Source organism: Dipodomys merriami, unplaced genomic scaffold (assembly GCF_024711535.1).
Source record: "Dipodomys merriami isolate MVZ:Mamm:240054 unplaced genomic scaffold, mDipMer1.0.p SCAF_42, whole genome shotgun sequence".
Classification (NCBI taxonomy): domain Eukaryota; kingdom Metazoa; phylum Chordata; class Mammalia; order Rodentia; family Heteromyidae; genus Dipodomys; species Dipodomys merriami.
The window spans coordinates 7,376,850-7,395,453 of NW_027205826.1; the positions used below are offsets into that span (position 1 = coordinate 7,376,850).

An 18,604-nucleotide genomic window follows, 5' to 3' on the forward strand; every position below is an offset into this window, starting at 1 on the left:
GGTTTCATTTTTGTCCTCATAGTAAATAATCCATGCATCTGGATTTCCCAATAGGTAAACATAAAATCAAAGAGATATATAACATGGTCCTCTTACTGGTGATCAGTTTGACTCAAACTCATGTCTCACATCTAAAACAATTAAGGTAGTCATAGTCAATCTCAGTTTTGGGGATGGACAAGGATCATTTGGGGCAATTAAATCAGAATGAAGGCCATGGATCCCCAGAAAGCCACAAATGCCATCCATTCCTATTTGATTTTAGAGACAAATTGTTAGAAGACCAGCCTTTTAAAAAACAATGCCGTGCTGTACTGCTTGTAAGGTATCTGGGTGAGGTAGAATATGTCACAAGTATGCATAGGTTAAGAGTTGGTGAGGGTCAGTAACTTAGGTAAATTGCATCCTTAATTCATAATTGCCCTCAAGTATTTCTTTGGGCTTGTGGAAATTGGTCAGTATAGCCCTTAATGCTGTTACCATAGCAGAACTTTCAAAAAACATTTTCTTTCCAATATTCTTTAAAATACTAAGGTTAAAAAAAAAGACTCCTAAACTGGTAGTTCATGTCTGTAAATCCTACCTACTCAGGAGGCTGAGATCTATGGATTGTGATTTGAAGCAGCCTGAGCAGGTAAGACTCTTACCTCCAATTATCCACCTAAAAAGCATGAAGTAAAACTGTGGCTCTAGTGGTAGCATGCCAATCTTGAGTGCATAGACACACACACACACACACACACACACACGCACAGGCACACATGCACACACACTTGTGCACACACACACACATACAAGATTCCTAAAAATGGACCTTGCTGTATGAAGGTAGGAAATGAAGATAATTGTAGTATACTATGTTCTGCAATGGGAAAGGGGCAAAGGGAATACTGAGAAGGGGAAACTGAATATCAATACATCTTTAGTTCTAACTCTGCAGTATGTATCCCTGACTTGTTACTGACAGCTTTCTTGATTTCTCCAATGGATCTCCAGTGGCTAAATATGATCCGACTCCCTTTTTTCTCCACCTCCTTATTTCAAATGAGATCTGGTTTTACTTAGATGAATTAAATGTCACTGTATTTGTTTCTGTGAATTGTTCCAGAAAAAATTACAGCATCAGTCTGATTTCAAATGTCTGTAAGACTGTCTGCTTCTCTGGCTATTTATAGTTGCCTTTTAAAAGGTCTAATAAATGCTTTTAGATTACAATTGGTTTGTTTTCTCCTTTCTCAGCCTTAAAATTGGTACACTTCAAAGTAGGAACCGAAAAATGTCTGTTTTCTTTTTTACTCAGAAATTGTGTATGTTCATTGTAAAATTATAGAAACATAAACATGTAGACAGAAAAAAATTCACACCAAATGGAGAGGGCCACAGTTATTATTTTGTTGTACATAATTCTGTCTTCTCTCCATATTTAAATATACTTGAACTTAAAATTTTTATCATTCCAGCTGTTTTAGAATTCTGTTTTTATCTGCATGAAGCAATCTGGTACAGATTTTTCCTGTTAGCCTTGACCTTCATCTTTTTAATGGTTACAGAGTAATTATGTGATTATTCCACTACCTATCCACCAAACCCACAATTATTAGATGGTTAAGCAATACTCACATTTTGTCAATTCAAGTAGCCCTCCAATGCACCACTGTAGTCAAGTCTTTGTGTTTACCCATGGTAGTTTCTTTGGAATAACTTTTTACAAGTGGAATTTCTGTAGCAGATGGCATACCAAATTCAGAGTATGTTATCACAAGTAGCTAACTTACCTTCAAAAACACTTCAAGTAAAGTGATGGACGTAGATAAAAGAGAGATGCACATTAATGGCATAACTTAATATTGGTGAAGTAACATCCCTTATAATTTAGTAACAAAAACATCTAATTATATATAATTATATAGTATATAGTATGTTAATACAGATATAACAAATTTAATTTAACATATGTTAGTGCCAGGCACAATCTCTTAACTCCAGATTTCCAGAGAGTTCTGAAGCATAGTGACATCCAATTATTGTGCTACAGCACTACAATCATTTCTGGGATATCTGCTGAGCAGTATAGTATAACTGTGAATCCAAGCACAGCGACTCAAGTCTGAATTCTAGCTGCTCCTTGAGAAGGGGAAGTTTAAGGCCAGCCCATGTATAGAAGTTCATTTACTCAAGTGATTCTACATTATTCAATAGCTCAGTGTAGTGGCATATGCCTGCTATTTCAAGCATTACAGGGAAACACACATAGGAAAATCAAAGTCTCAAGTCCCCTAAGCATATAGCAAAACCTTGTCTTGAAAGCAATCAGTGCAAAAAAGTCTGACAGTGACTCAAGTGGTAGAGCATCTATCTGGCAAGCCCAAGGCCCTGAGTTCAGTCTCAGTGACATATACATATACACATGCATGCACATATACACATGGGCTGAAATTTCCTTGAGGATAAATAACATCTTTGTATTGTCCAACCATTTATGCATCTCTTTTATCAAAGTATAAATAATGAGCACTTGCATGGCACATACTGCAGTAGCTGCTGGGGAGACGGGGGCAAATAGGAAGACTGTGGGTCTTTCTTCATACAACTGATACTATATTCCATGGGACAAGCCAATCAACCCATCCAGAAAGCAATCTTTTGTGTTAGAGTAGGGCTTGTCAAACTTTACTGTAAAGATCCAAAGTCCTCTATTTGCAATGGGAAATTTGTTTCTTAAGCAGACAGTTACCTATTTTGATTTTGCATTTTTACATTTAAAAAGGGTTAAAATACAGAAGGACAAAAACAAGAGACCTACTTGGAAGTTCTTGCTATGGACTGGGTCCACTGAGAATATGAGAGGATGGTATCAACTGCAGTGAGAAGTAGACAACTACTTTGAAGTGATCCAGTGTGCTAGACTCTGCTGATAGTCTGCACAGCAGCAGTTCAGGTGATTGACGAAGTCATATTATTGTACATAGAAGGTATTATAAAAATGCACATTAATCTTTTTTTTAAACAGTCCTAGGGCTTGAACTTGGGGTCTGGGTGCTGTCATTGAGGCTCTTTGTGCTCAAGGCTAGCTCTCTACCACTTTGGCCACAGTACCACTTCTGACTTTTTCTGACTTTTTTCTTGGGGATTAGAGTCTCATGGACTTTTCTGCCTGAGCTGGCTTTGAACCATGATCCTCAGATCTCAGCCTCCTGGATAGTTAGGATTATAGGCGTGAGCCACCAGCGTCCAGCTTGATCTAAATTTTATCTGGTTGTTTTTTCAAGTTTCCATTGGCTCACAAGTAGAAAAAGCACCCAAAAAGAATTTTTTTTTAAAAAAAGCATAGCATCTCAAATGTTTTAGGAAGCAAGGATACTATTGTGAATAGAAGCATAGGGCAAGACAAAACAAAACTATGATACTGCAGACTATCTCCCTAAAAGGCACGACCTGTATTCTTCTTTCCCTTTGAACATTTAGGTAGATACCAGCTCATCATTGCCATTAATATGGCTTTCCATTTTTCCATTTGCACCCTCAGTGATACCATTCAACACCCTTACGTCCTTTTCTCAAGATTCAATCTTGATTGCAATGTTCTGGTTAGTCACTTGTATGTCATGTGAGCCTGTCCCAGATACAGGGGGAGGGAACATTGTAGTGAGAGAGGGCTCCTGTTACAACCTGGAGTCTCGTGTCATCCTAAATTCCAGACACAATCACTTCTTACCTGACCAGTATCTTCCCCTGTCCATCCTTCAAGTTCATCAACCAGTTGTCCACTGCACCATGAGTGATCACTTAAAAATGCAAACATTATCATGCACTTCCCTTAGTTAAGGTACTTCAATAGCTTTCACTGTTCTTGAGAGAAAGACACAAAATTTAGTTCAACCTATAAGATCACAGATGCTATGCCTCCTTTTACCCTGAGTGTTGCTCCTATCACTGGCCACACTCACTTCTTTGGACAATCTGCCCCTGTGTCTCTGAGCCACAGAACGCTGACAGATACTCTTTCTTCTACCAGGGAAGCTTTTTTTTTTCCTCTCTTATCTCATTAACTCCTGCTTGACTTTCACATGGGAGCTTGGGATCTCTCACATAAGAACCCATTTTAATAAGTTGTCAGAGTAGAGGTATTTATTGGGTTAGAGAAAGACTATAAAAAGTGAGAGTTCCCAAGATTGCTACCAATGTATTATATTAGTTTTGTATTATATTATCTATTTATTATTTGCTATATTGTTTATTATGTTACTTATTCCTTGTGAAAGCCATTCTGAGATAAATCAGCTACTGTTCTTAAGTGTTAAATGAATACAGCCAGACTTAAAGTAAGATGATAATATGATGAAGCTAAGATATGGGTGGAGCCTGAACTAGAACAGGAGTCTTTGATCTTTGTCTTCCTGTCCCACGTCAATGTTCTTGTAGGGATCATATTAGGATTTGGGACTGTGCTTCATAGTGGCAGGGGGGTTGAATTTCAGTTTTATGATGATCCCTTTGGAAGAAAAAGACGAGAGATGAATGAGAAGGTAAGCGGTTATATAAGTTAGGTGAAACGAGGTGACAAATTGGGAAAACCTGCAATCAGTGATAAAGTGCCAATGAGTTCCTGTAAGGATGCTTGGTTCTTATGAGAATCAGGTCTTAAAATTAGCTTAGAACAAGGAGCGCAGCAGACAACTACTCCTATCAGTCAGGAGAGCCTTAACAACCAGATAGTGACTACCATCTTACACAAACAAAATAGGAGGGCAAGCCAGGTTGGAGTGAGCATTTTACCTAAGGCTAGATGAATGGAGCATGTTATGAATTTGAGTGTCAGATTCTGGGCCAAGCCTTTTCCGATGGCACCTGATACACAGCAACCTCCTCTTTTGCTTCCAGCCTTTCTCCACGTTGGTGTTTTGTTTTGTTTTCTGTATTGTTGTTATGACTATCACAGATTCTCTCACTTTATTCTATTTGTCTTTATTGATGAGTAAATTCCCAAATATAAATGACAAAAAAAATGCGATGGTCTCCTTCAGTGTTCACAGGTGTGTGTGTTTGGCTTATAGTAAGAATTCAATTTTTTAAATGATTTAAAAAAATGCATTGATGTTGGGCATTGGTGGTTCAGGCCTGTAATCCTAGCTACTCAGGAGGCTGAGATTTGAGGATGGCAGTTCAAAGCCCACCCAAGCAGGAAAGTCCATGATGATCTCATCTGCAACTATTTGCCAAAAACATCTGGAAGTAAAGCTGTGGCTCCAGTGGTACAGAGCTAGCCTTGAGCAAAAGAGCTCAAGGACAGTGTTCTAAGCCCGAGTGTAGCCCCCAGGAATAGACAGACAGAGAAACAGACAGATCGATACCATGAAACTAATTAGTAACAAATTCTTAAATGGAGAATTTAGTGATCATTGAGGAAAAGCTTCCTTTGTGCAAAAATGTCTGAACTGTGTCTTTTAAAGGGATATAGAATCGTATTCTGATTTCTATCCCTACCAGATTTACCTTAAAGTAAAAAATTATGCAATTTGGGTTACAGTTCGATCTAAAAAGAGATGGGTGGGCTGATTATCAGAATAAAGACAAGACAAATCACTAGATTCATCTTAGAGGACTATGTACGCACACTTATGAGAAGGAATAATTGGATAATCACCTTGTGAATTTGTTTACACTGCTCACTATGCTAGCTAGTCACAATTCCATTAGCTTGGCTCCTTAGACTAAGTAATTGTAAAATTATTAAACTGAGTTGAGTGTGTGTGTGTGTGTGTGTGTGTGTGTGAGAGAGAGAGAGAGAGAGAGAGAGAGAGAGAGAGAGAGAGAGAGAGAGAGAGAGAGAGAGAGAACAAGAAATAGGTAATATAACATACTATACAGCTGTAAAAAGAAAACAAAGTTGCCTGATATGGGGGGGTGTTGATACAGTATAAGTATATTATATAGTCTAAGTGTACAGAAGTAGCTCAATGGGAGAAAAAACTGAATTTAAATTAAAATGTCTACTGGATCATAGTCACTCGGACATAGTATCATACCAAAAGAAGATGCCTTGAAAAGCGGATGCTTTGATATTTTACAGAGAGGGAAATTGAGTCCTGGGGACTTAGGTTGAAGCATTTTGTTGTTGTTGTTGGTTGTGGGGCTTGAACTCTGGGCTTGGGCGCTGTCCCTGCGCTCTTCAGCTCAAGGCCAGCACTCTACCGCTTGAGCCACGGAACCACTTCCAGTTTTTGCGTGGTTTATTGGAGATAAGAGTCTCACAGACTTTCCTGCCCGGGTTGGCTTTGAACCGTGATTCTCAGATCTCAGCCTCTTGAGTAGCTAGGATTACAGGTGTGAGCCACTGGCACCCGGCTTGAAGCATTAATTATTGAATAGCATTCATCTTATTTTGTTATAATTTATTTCCTTTTAAAGTGATACATAAAAATAGTATATATTTATAACAAAACATATATATATATATATATAATGCTCACATCAATGTTAATAATGAGATAATCAACCAGATAATGGGAGAATCAAAATTGTAGACTAGGAAGGTGGCTCATGCATGCATGAGCCCCTGGGTTTGATTCCTCAGCACCACATAAGCAGAAAAAGCCGGAAGTGGCACTGTGGCTCAAGCGCTAGAGTGCTGAAGAGCTGAGGGACAGTACGCAGGCCCAGAGTTCAGACCCCACGACCAAAAAAATAAACAAAAAAAAATCACAGCATTCTCAACCAACCCACCCAACACAACCCTTCCCTCACTTTTCTTATTTTGTAAGCCTTTTATTGAATTCTTTGCCATTTAACAAAGCAGTGTACAAATGTACTCTACCTTGATCTGTGTCACCCCTTCACACCCCCTTAGACCCACCCCTTCCTTATTTTTCTTAATTTTGTGATATACATAATGAATTCTTGGCTACATTCTCCTCCTTTCCCCCTTCATTCATCCACCCTCTCCCATAGGCCCTAACCCCCTCTTGGCAAGTATCAATTTCCTGGTAGTATTTTGTTGAAAGGGATGACACTGATCAAGAAACACTGTATTCATAAACTTCTTTATAGAATGGCAACTTCTTTGTACAACTACTTAAAGGCAATAATATTTTTTTAAGAATCAAAAAACAATCATAGCAGTGTTTCCAGAGAAGCAGGGTTGATAGTTCAGATGTTGGTCGATGTCACTGAAGAAAATCTGACTGAACAATGTCAGTAGCCATCAGTAATGCTGGATTTCAGCTTCCCAACTCCAGCCTCCGGACTACTCTTTGCTCTGCATAAAACTCTGCTCAGTTGATTCAGTAAAACAAACAACAACAACAAACCACGGAGTTACAGAACCTGAGATCTGAGGATTGCGGTTTAAAGCCAACCCTGGGCAGGAATGTCCGTGAGACTCTTACCTCCAATTAACCGCCAGAAAACTGGAAGTGGAGCTGTAGCTCGAGTGATAGAGCACTTGCCTTGAGCTGACAAACTCAGGGACAGCGCTCTAGGCCCAGGGCTCTAGCCCCATAACTGACAAAAAAAAAAAAAAAAGACATGTGGCTATGGAAGTCAGAGAAATAGACTCCTCTTCCACACTATGGCCACATCCAGGGAAGAGGCAAAGTAGGTGTTAGGTTTTTAAAAAGAGGTAGCCAAGTAAGAACAGCACCACGCACATGGTATTCAGGTAAGGGGTAGGTTTATTCAGTAGACCTGCTGGGACCAGGCAAGGTTGGCACTCCGCATGGCTGGGAAAGGCCTGGGAAAGAGAGAGGAGAGAGAAAAGAGCTAGAAAAGAGCAGAGAGAGGGCATCTGGGCCTGGGCTAGGCCTTATCTAGGGTATGGGAAGAGAAATTCAGATGTGACCTCAGCGGATGCAGATGTGACCTCTTCCAGGTGTGCCAGTTGCCTAGGTAACGCAGGTACTGGGTGGAGACTTTGCTGAGAGGAGGGTGGAGTCTGCTGGCCATCCAGGAGCGGATCTTAAAGTAAGAGCCTTAAAGTTCATTTTCTTGACCCAGATCTGCTTTTGCTTTAGGTTTAAGTAAACAATGGGGCATGAAGAAGGAGAATTATTAAACAGTCACAGTTACAGGCATCCTGGTGGTTGGGTGGTGGTCACAAATGGGTGCTTGCTCATTGATCAGACTTGGCCTTGTTTTTTCTTGTTTTTGTCTTTGTTTGTTTTTTTTAGTGGGTTGTAGGGCTTGAACTCTGGGCCTGGACGATGTCCCTGAGCTCCTCAGCTCAAGACTAGCACTCTACCACTTGAGCTATAGCGTCACTTCTGGTTTCTTACCATAAGAAAGTCCCAGAAGCCTTGCAGGAAGTAACTTTATCTCACCCTTCCTGGATTCTAAAATGGTGACCAAAGGCTGGCAAAATGACCACAGGAGAGAACAGAACACAAAAAGGAAAAAAAAAAAAAGGGTTCAGAGACTAAGTGCCCAAGATACAAAAAAAATGAAGGCAGAAATACTTCCAAGTTTTTTATCCAGTTAATTAGTGGGCCCATATAAGTTGTTTAGGCCTTTTCAGGAAAAGCAGCTTATGTATCTACCTGTAATTATATGGTGTGGGGGGAGAGACCAAATCCAATATCAGGGAGACAGATGATTGCATCTAGACAGTAGGGTTTGGAGGAAGCAAGGAAGAGAAAGGGAAGACAAGCAAGCTGCGGGATGGACGAGAACAGCTGAGAAGGAAGCATGAGCATTCCATGGACTTGTCCACAGCTGAAGCAGCTTAAGCTGGGAGTTGGAACAGGTGGGGGTAGGCTGGGGGCGGGGAGTAGAGATAGTAGAACTCTAGGACTCCATCTCCTAGACTGGGTGAAACAGAAATTCAGTGGCTGGATGAGAAGCTCCCCCTAAGAGTTTTATGTATGGCTGATGAAGAGTTCTCAGAAAGATAAGCCTTAGGCATCTTTCCAAAGCAAGAAGTTGCAGAACGGGTTTTGGACAAAAATCATAAAATAGATGAACTTTTTTTGTTGTTTTTTTTTTCCAGTTTGTCCTGACTCACTCAACAGCCCTCTCTTATTCCTCCTCACCAATGGAATCCCACCCATATCCTCACTGTGTTCAGCCTTACTGCTCCTCAGAAAAGCCTGTTTTAGCAGGACAATGGCTTGCCTGAGGAATGAGGCCACCTTTTCTTCTCTCCACCCCATCAAGGATCACATTTCCACCCAAACTTATCTGATCTCATAGTTGCCAGGAGAGTAATTTGATTGGTGGTGACTCAGCTGTCAGCTATCTTGGGTTCTTCATGCGCTAAAGAAGGGACTTGTTAACCTCAAACATGAGAAACATAAACCCTTGGGTTTCGCCAAAAATAAATACTTTCTACCATTTTAATGGTAACTCTCAAATTATACATGGTAAATAATGAATATATTTAGATTGAGTAAATGCTAAAGATGAGACTGACACCTGTCATTAATGTGACAGAAGTTTTTTAACTTTTGTGCTCTGTGGATGCTAAGGGAAAGTTGACCTATGAAGACCTAGCTCCAAGAGCAGCTCTCCTGGTAAATAGCTGGATGTGAGAGGATGTGGCAAAATGCTTCTCAGGTGACAATGCATCAACATTTATGAGTCTGAATGCTTGTTTTTGATGAAAATGTTTCCTATTGGGTTTATGATCCATTGTTATTAGTAAGAGTTTGACTCAGACAAAGACATAGAAAGTGGAGACCCTTTAAGCAGATCCTACTAGTTAATATAAACTAAGAAATATCATTTGACAAGAAGATATTTGTGTTTAAAAATGCATCATTTATGAGGTTGAAGAGTCACACGACAGATGCATTAAATCATAATCTAAATGCTAATGTCTTGATAAATTGAAATGGACACAATAAAGAACCACAGAAGATGCAGTGAATTTGGGGCAGAATTCTCACAAAGGTATCTTTTAGCTGGGTGCCAGTGGGTCAAGTTTGTAATCCTAGCTACTCAGGAGACTGAGATAAGAGGATCAGGGTTAAAAGCCATTCTGAGCAGGGAAGTCCAGGAGACTCTAATCTCCAATTAACCATTAAATAGCCAGAAGTATAGCCGTGGCTCAAGAGGTAGAACAACCATCACAAATGTATCTCTGAAATCATCACATTAGTCAGCCACATATTTCTCACACACTCAGATTTGCTTACTGTAACTTGTATTAGGTGATAATTAATGCGCTGGGACGTGCAATCTGGAAGGTGTTTTATAAAGTAGCTTGAGGATAGCAGTTGTTGGCACCAATGAAATTCAAAATGATGCCAACAGAACCTTATTTCAAATGAAATCATTTTTTCCCCTCTTTTGGCAGCAGAAAAAAAGCAGAGTCACATAGTAGCTCTTGATTTATGAACCCTGCCTGCTCACTTTCAGTCCCTTCCTTTAAGGAAGTAGGTTGGAAACATTTAACAAAAACAAAAACTGTAATCTCTAAAACTGTTCTTTAATTCAAAATCATATTTGCCTTTAAACATCCTATTCTGAGCGTACACTAAATCCCAGGAGAGCTATGATGCTCTCCTCTGTTTGGGGTATCACTTAATGACGAGGCAGATTGAAAGCTTCAGTAACTACTAACTGGTGGATACTATGGACCAAATTCATGAAGATACTTTTTCCCACCATCCAAGATGAATTTTGGTGGCCATGAGTCATGTTCTGAAATTATACAATTTTTCTCCCCCAAAGCTCGCTTGAAGTGATAACCAAGAAGTGGTAATTACCCAAAACAGATCTGAAAGATGGGTAGGAGAATGGGTTGATGCAGAGAGCCAGTAAGAAATCCACAGTGTTTCACAGGATCTTTCGGTCACAAGCACAATCCATCCTTCTAAGGGACCCACTGCACAATGAGTTCATTGTACAATGGGCCTGATCCCTGGAGAAAGAGAAAAATGATTCTCACTGAGCAGAGGTTAACTCTTTCTGCCCTTTTTTGATGTGAAGATGCTGGGTCATTATTGAGTGATTCATTTCTTTGGTTGGTTCAGAGAGCTCTCAGTGTCAGGGGCAGATTTTTTTCATACTGCATGGTACTTTCCATGTGGCAAATAGAAGAATCTTTTCATATATTATCTGCACCTGCACACACCTTCTCTCACCTGACACAGGGAATTTCGAGCCATTAGAGAACCGTCACATCGGCTTCCCTATTTCTTTTTTGCATGGAGTCACTGAAGATGACTTTGATCATTGCATTTTTTAACATTAACTTTCATAATCCAGCTGTGAGATCCACAGATGTGATAAAGACTATCAATAGGACACGTATTGCTGTTTTGATCTTTTGTAGACTGAATTTTTAGGGAAAAACACTGAAAGGAGGAAGGGTCCAACTCTATCCTTGCTTTCTCCCTTTAAGAGTGAAACAAGATTAGCAACTTTGGCAAATTTTTTGTGTTCCTATTCAAAGAGAAAGAAAAGAGCTGCCAGTGTCCAAGTTAAAAGGATGATGGATGTGAGAAGACAAAGCAGAAGCAACATTACACCTTACTGAAAGCTTCACGGGAGCGTTTTTTTTTTTTGTTTTTTAACTTCTGTTTTTGTTTTTTGTTTTTTTTTTTTCCAACCAAGAGGAAGGGTGGAGCTAAGAGTCTATGGGATGTGCTTTATGGGATGTGCTTGTCATTTCTGCTCTGTCTGGGGAAACACACAAGAAGAAAAGTCTATGTGGGGAAAAGAAGAAGCAACAGGTGAGAGGTTACCTATTCCAGCAACCAATGGGTACCATTCAGGTTAGCACATAAAGCTAGAAACTGTTGCATCCTTCTTTATAGAAAACTGTTGGGCTTAAGTAGGTGGAAAGCTTATATGATTGCCAGGCAAGTCTCTGGATTCTTGTTTGCCTCTGTATATTAATGATTGCTTTGTTTTGTAGATGCTCTCATGCGAGAAAAGTCTCTGCAAACAAAGCAAGATGTTTTCTGTGTCAGGTCAGAAAGGAGTGAGGCATCATTTGGGGCAATCATTGTGTTTACTCGAGCCTTCTGCATATATCAAAATGTTATTTTCTCTAATTGCATATTTTGTTCCTGTAATGACTGAGTTGAATTCTATGCTGAAATGAGTAATCAATACCGAGTGTTTCTAAGGTTCAAAAGGAGTCTTGGCTATTTTAGATGGCATAAAATTGCTCCCAATTTGGCAAACTGCTGGAAAGATGAAATTAAAAGCTAAAGTGTATTTAATGTTATTTTTCTTTCTTTCTCCCTCTTTCTTTCCTTCCTACCTTCTTTCTTTTCCTTCTTTCCTTCTTTCCTCCCTTCCCTTCTCCATCTTTCCCTCTTCCCTCCCTCTCTCCCTGTCTTTCCTCCTTCCCTTCCCTCCTTCTCACCTGTCTTCCTTTCCTCCCTTCCTCCCTTCCTTCCTTGCCTCTTTCCCTTCCTTTCTTCCTTTTCCATCTTTCCCTCCTCCCTTTCTTTCCTCCCTCCATCCCTTCCTTTCCTCTTTCCTTTCCTTTACTCTTTCCCTTCCTTTCTTCCTTTTCCTTCCTTCTTTCCTTCCCTCCCTTCTTTCTTTCTCCTTTCCTCCCTCCCTCTGCCCCTTCCTTCCTTTCCTCCCTTCCATCCTCCCTTTCCTCTTTCTCTTCTTTTCTTCCTTTCCCTCCCTCCTTCACAACTTTCCCTTCCCTCCCTTCCCTTCTCATCCCTCCTTTCCTTTCTCTCCCTCCCTCCCTTCATCCCTCCCTCCTTCCCTTCCTCCCTCCCTTCCTTCCTTCCTTCCTTCTTTCCTTCCTTCCTTCGCTCCCTCCCTCCCTCCCCCCCTCCCCTCCTCTTCCTTTCCCTCCCCTCCTCTTCCTTTCCCTTCCCTTCCCTTCCCTTCCTTTCTCTTTCTTCGTTTTCTTTCATTTTTAGGGTTTGACTGAAACAAAACAAAACACCAAAAAACTCAAGGAGCAGCAGCACGCCTAGAATTCTCTCTTTGCCACCTCCAAACTCATCTGCATGCCCTGGGGGCACCAACAAGAATGAGCTACTACGGCAGCAGCTACCGGGTGGTCAACGTGGACTCCAAGTACCCGGGGTTCCCTCCGGAGCAGGCGATGGCGGAGAAGAGGAGGGCGCGCCGGCGCCTGCTGCACAAGGACGGCAGCTGCAACGTGTACTTCAAACACATCTTCGGGGAGTGGGGCAGCTACGTGGTGGACATCTTCACCACCCTGGTGGACACCAAGTGGCGGCATATGTTCGTGATCTTCTCCCTGTCCTACGTTCTCTCCTGGCTGGTCTTCGGCTCCATCTTCTGGCTCATCGCCTGGCACCACGGGGACCTGTCCAGCCCCCCGGACCTCACGCCGTGTGTGGACAACGTGCATTCCTTCACGGCCGCCTTCCTGTTCTCCCTGGAGACGCAGACCACCATCGGGTACGGCTACCGCTGCGTCACCGAGGAGTGCTCGGTGGCCGTGCTCACCGTCATCCTCCAGTCCATCCTGAGCTGCATCATCAACACCTTCATCATCGGCGCCGCCCTGGCGAAGATGGCCACGGCTCGCAAGAGAGCCCAGACCATCCGATTCAGCTACTTCGCCCTCATCGGGATGCGGGATGGGAAGCTCTGCCTCATGTGGCGCATCGGGGACTTCCGCCCCAACCACGTGGTGGAGGGGACCGTGCGGGCGCAGCTGCTGCGCTACGCGGAGGACAGCGAAGGGCGCATGACCATGGCCTTCAGGGACCTCAAGCTGGTCAACGACCAGATCATCCTGGTCACCCCGGTCACCATCGTCCACGAGATCGACCACGACAGTCCCCTGTACGCCCTGGATCGCAAAGCGGTGGCCAAGGACAACTTCGAGATCCTGGTGACCTTCATCTACACGGGCGACTCCACGGGCACCTCGCACCAGTCCCGCAGCTCCTACGTGCCCCGGGAGATCCTCTGGGGACACCGCTTCCACGACGTCCTGGAGGTGAAGAGGAAGTACTACAAGGTCAACTGCCTGCAGTTCGAGGGCAGCGTGGAGGTCTACGCTCCGTTCTGCAGCGCCAAGCAGCTGGACTGGAAAGACCAGCAGCTGCTCCACGTGCAGAAGACGACCCCCGTGGCCTCGCCCCCGCCAGGGCCCTGCGCCTCCGACCCCAAGGTCAGGCGAAGGTCGTTCAGTGCCGTGGCGGTCGTGAACAGCAAGGGTGAAAACCCGGAGGAGGACAGCACTGGTTACGACCCCCTCGATGAGTACAAAGAAACGCCCTATCAAAAAGCCGTCCTGACTTTAAATAGAATCTCGGTGGAATCCCAGATGTAGCCACCTCTTGGCCGGGCGAGCCAAAGGGGGACCCCCACTTGGTCGTTTTCTTCTTCCAGCCACTGTGCAAGCATGGATCCCCCCTCCACCCCCCCAAAAGATTAAAGCCATATCTTGTGATGGTGGTCGTCTGTACAACCTGTTAAACTATGGTAGAAAGAGATCGTCTAAAGAGTCCATCCTTGGCTACTCTTCAAATCTGGGTTTTCATAGAAAATGTTATCCTAGGATGCTATGGAGAAGCATGACCATTGGGGATAAAAATCCTTCTCAGGATCGCCTATGTTTATGTCTACGGTTGGTTCTTATTTATCCGGTAAAATGAGTAAAAATAAATAAATAAATAAAAGCAAGAGGGGATGGGTGAAAATGGAGAGATGGGTAAGGGAGAATGATGAATAAGTTTTTACCTCTATTAAAAAAATGATAACAAACCTAAGTGACACCTGATGAAAGGCATCATCTCACCCGACCCAGATACACAAGGTAAGCATGTGTTTGGAGTGAGAAGGCTGAGACCTGGACCATGAGATCTGGACCATGAGATCTATGGGTTAGTTCCAGTCAAACTGTTTGCCTTTCACGCACCTTGATATCATCAGTTAGAGAGAGTGGTGGTAAGAAATAGACCTGGTCATCAATTTGTGCATTTCTTCCATTGCCCTTTGCTCAGCCATGCTCAGTGAGTGCTAGAAGCTAGTTTGTTATTGTTGTTCTTTGATGTACCTGGCAGAAGACCAGTTAACATCATTATTTAGAACAGTATCTCTCCGTTCTATGATTTGGTTGACCCTTAATCAGGGGGAGAGTGAAAATAACACAACCACTTGTAAGTTCTCTGTCAAGGGCCTGCCTGAGCACAAAAATCACAGAATCACAGGGAGGGGCCGAAGCATCTAGCCCCACTGATGGAAAACTTTGCTAGGCTTTTTTCTAACAGACAGCATGGTAGCCTGTGGTCTATGTGGCAGAGGCTCTGTTGAAGGGGAGGGGGTGGAAGGGCAGGAGGCATTTACTGTGTCCTGATAGTGTTAATTGTGCTCTTGATCACTGTGTACCACATACATGACTTGAGATGTGAATTTTTAGGAAGCTCTGAATCTCAAACAATCATTGAAATGGATGCTTTTGTGAAACATAATACAGCAGGGGCGATTCTAGTCTACAGTAAGTGAGAGATCTGAATCTTAAGAGTGCAAAAATGTTAGGATATAAGATCAGCATGTATGCTTTACTCTAAGGTTACACAAAGATGTTAAACTTTGATTGTTTTCAGCACAAACCCAATCACCTAGATCACCTAGGAGTGAACAGTCAGCTTTATAAAATGAAGAACTATCAACTACACTTAAATTATTTGTGTGTTTTTTAGTGGTCCCAAGCTGTGACTATGTACATGCCACATCTTTATATTTTTGATTAATGTTTTCACAGATATGCAGTTTTTGGTTAATCTGGAAATTCTTTTTCCTTCTTCTCTCTCCCAACTTTCTCTTCACTTAAGACTTATAAATAAACTGAACTAAATCACACAGTCTATGATTACTAAGAAAAGCAAAATAAGGTAGGTATAGGGTTTTCTTTTTCTTTTCTTCTCTCTCTCCCTCTTTCCTTCTCTTCTTTTCCTCCCTCCCTTCATTCCTCCCTCCTCCTTCCCTTCCTTCTTTTCTTCCTTCCTTCCTATTGCCCTTGTTTCTTTTTTTCTTTTTCTGTTGTATAAAGCAATATAGCTACTTTTGAATTAATTCAGGAATGAGAGATTAGTTCAAGTCACAAGTTTTAATAGCAGAGTCTAACTACTGTACATTTTTTTCTGTATCTTTCAGGAATGCAAATTCCATTTTTTGATTTCACACACATATATACACATACACACTGCGCCACTGTACATTTTTTTCTGTATCTTTCAGGAATGCAAATTCCATTTTTTGATTTCACACACATATATACACATACACACTGCAGATTTGAATTCTGTGGCAGAAAGTAATTGATTGAAGTTTGAAAAGCATTAAAAATACTTTGCTTCACCTTTTTTGGTTGGTATCATTCACGTCCAGTTTTATTTTACTGTTCTGTGGGCTCAGCCTGTCCATCAGGTCTCTGTGATATCAGAATGGGGTCATCAATGTCCAACCAAATAGTTCTATTGTGCTATGTGTTTTTAAGCAGAACATAATGCAGAATCAGCATTCACATGTGCTATTGAGGTCTAATTTTCTGCATCGATTTTGTAACACACTTTGAAACTTCCAATGAGTTGCTGAAATAAAGATCTTAACAAGATGTTAAAATGTGTGCATGTACCTATATCTCCAGGAGTGTAAACACTATTTGCTGAGAATCTGAATATTGCCTCCAAAGACAGCACAATGAACTACTTCTATGGGCTTTGGAACAGTATGTCAAATGATTGCATTTAAAATAACACATTAGCTGCATCTGTCAGCATCACAATAAATTTTTGTGCAAAATAGTATTTATAGTTGTAAATGCTCTGTCAACCTGTTCAGTAAGTTGGATATGATTTTCTTATACAATCTATTTTCCCCCTAAAAATGGCAACTGTTTATAGGAGTTAATTAGATTGAACAATAAATTGTAATCCAGCACTGCTCCACTGGGTCCTATGGTCTGTGAACAGAGTCCTGGAGTAAGGAATAAATCCAAGGAGAGAGGGAGATAGGGTGGGGAAGACAGTCAGGAGAGGGACAAAGGGGAGAGGGGTGAGGGAGGGGGAGGGATGGAGTGGAAGGAGGATGGGGAAGGGGGAAAGAGAAAGGGAAAGAGAAAGGAAGAGTAGAGAAGGAGGAGGTGGACAGAAAGATGGAGAAGAGAGAGAAAATGGGAGAGAAGGGAGAGAGGGAGAAAGAGAAAGGTAGAGAGAGAGAGGAGCAGGGGGAGGCTAATGGGGGCAGGAGAGAGAAAGAGGAAAGACTACGTTCCCTTGACACCAGGGTACTAAGCACACAGATATCTTAGCCTCACTTAGCCTTCTTAGGCTAGATACGACCTAGTAAGGTGGAAACCTGAAATTCCCTTTTCTTTTGGTGTCCAATTGTCTGCTGTTTCCTGACTCACAAGTTCCTCGTTGGAACAACAATATTTTGTCTGTAAATGCAACTATTTTTCCCTGGACATATTTTCTGTTAGATTGGTTTCATGGTGGCTGGGGGTGGGTGGTGCTTACATTCTACATGGCTGTCAGCAATGTTAGATGTCAGAAGATTTCTATTGGTGTGGTCTTTATAGAAACTCCTTTCTAGCATTGGCATAGTGGGCATGTATCTTTTCACTCTTCCTCTTCAATCTCTCCTCATCCACACCTCAGATTCATTGCCAGCACCCTCATAGCCATGCTGTGAGAAGTCAAATCAAAGAGAGAATGGAAATCAGGGAGAGTTGTGTCTGTGGATGGCATATCTCCAGAGTTTCATTTCATTAGTGAAATCTAATGCATTTTCTAATGGACACAAGGAGCAGTATATCAGAGGAGAATTACCTAGACAACAGGCTAGTAAGAAAAGTAGGTGTTCAGCTGTGTCTAACTTGTACCCCATGGCATTTTGCTGGAGTTGATCACTGTGAACACGACATATTTTCTGGGGAGTTGAGGAAATGTCATTGTGAGTGTAAAATAAACACAAAGGTGTTTCTTTGGGGCTTGAAAATGCCCTCAAGACACAAGACACTTGGATTTGAGTGACCTTGATAACAGGATTGACCAGGCTTGCTGGGGGCTGCTCTTGATCTTCTTCATTCCCTGAAACAGAATTCCATAAATTCTGCCTGTTAATGGGGCTTTCGCTATAGCTAATGACCTAAATGTACAGAAGCCTGGGACAAAGCAAGCATTGTACAACTCAGAAAATAAAAATAACCCCCCAACAACAACAACAACAACAACACTTGCTTAAGTTGCCTCAACAAACCTACGTCAACAAAGGATATTTGCTGAGACCTTAAATATAACTCAACCAACCTCCATTCTTATTTGGAACATCGGCATTTCTTATTTTGGAGTTGGAAGCTAGGATCCAAACATAGGAAACTCTCTAGGTGACTTCTTTTTAACTGAATAGGCAACACATTCTGAACATCTTCTGAGTCTCAGCCACCACAGACTTGGGACTCTTCTTCCAAAAGTCTCGTAAGGCATGCTCAAAGCCCTGTGTTTTTTGTTGTTTGCTTTTGTTTTTGTGCAAATATAGGGACTTGAACTCAAAGTGCTCTCCTTTCACTTTTTCAGCCTAAGCCTGAACCACAGAGGCACATCTGCCTTTTTGAGTGGTTCATTGGAGAGAAGAGTCTAACAGACCTTCCTGCTACTAAATAAGCCTAGAATAAATCTGGGAGAATTCAAACAATACTTTGTGCACT

General features: G+C 41.8%; 1 protein-coding gene across 8 annotated transcripts in view; it reads left to right on the forward strand.

The window, feature by feature from the left end:
- Positions 1–16,840, forward strand: part of Kcnj16 (potassium inwardly rectifying channel subfamily J member 16) — a 54,767-nt gene extending 37,927 nt beyond the window's left edge. For 5 of the 8 annotated variants that reach the window (XM_069993172.1, XM_069993169.1, XM_069993174.1 and 2 more), the window contains exon 2: positions 12,831–16,840. In XM_069993172.1, the coding sequence (XP_069849273.1) occupies positions 12,944–14,224 (1,281 nt within the window). In that variant the 5' untranslated portion in view covers positions 12,831–12,943 and the 3' untranslated portion in view covers positions 14,225–16,840. The other 3 variants (XM_069993171.1, XM_069993176.1, XM_069993173.1) reach the window with 3 other exon arrangements.
- Positions 16,841–18,604: the final 1,764 nt, after the last annotated feature.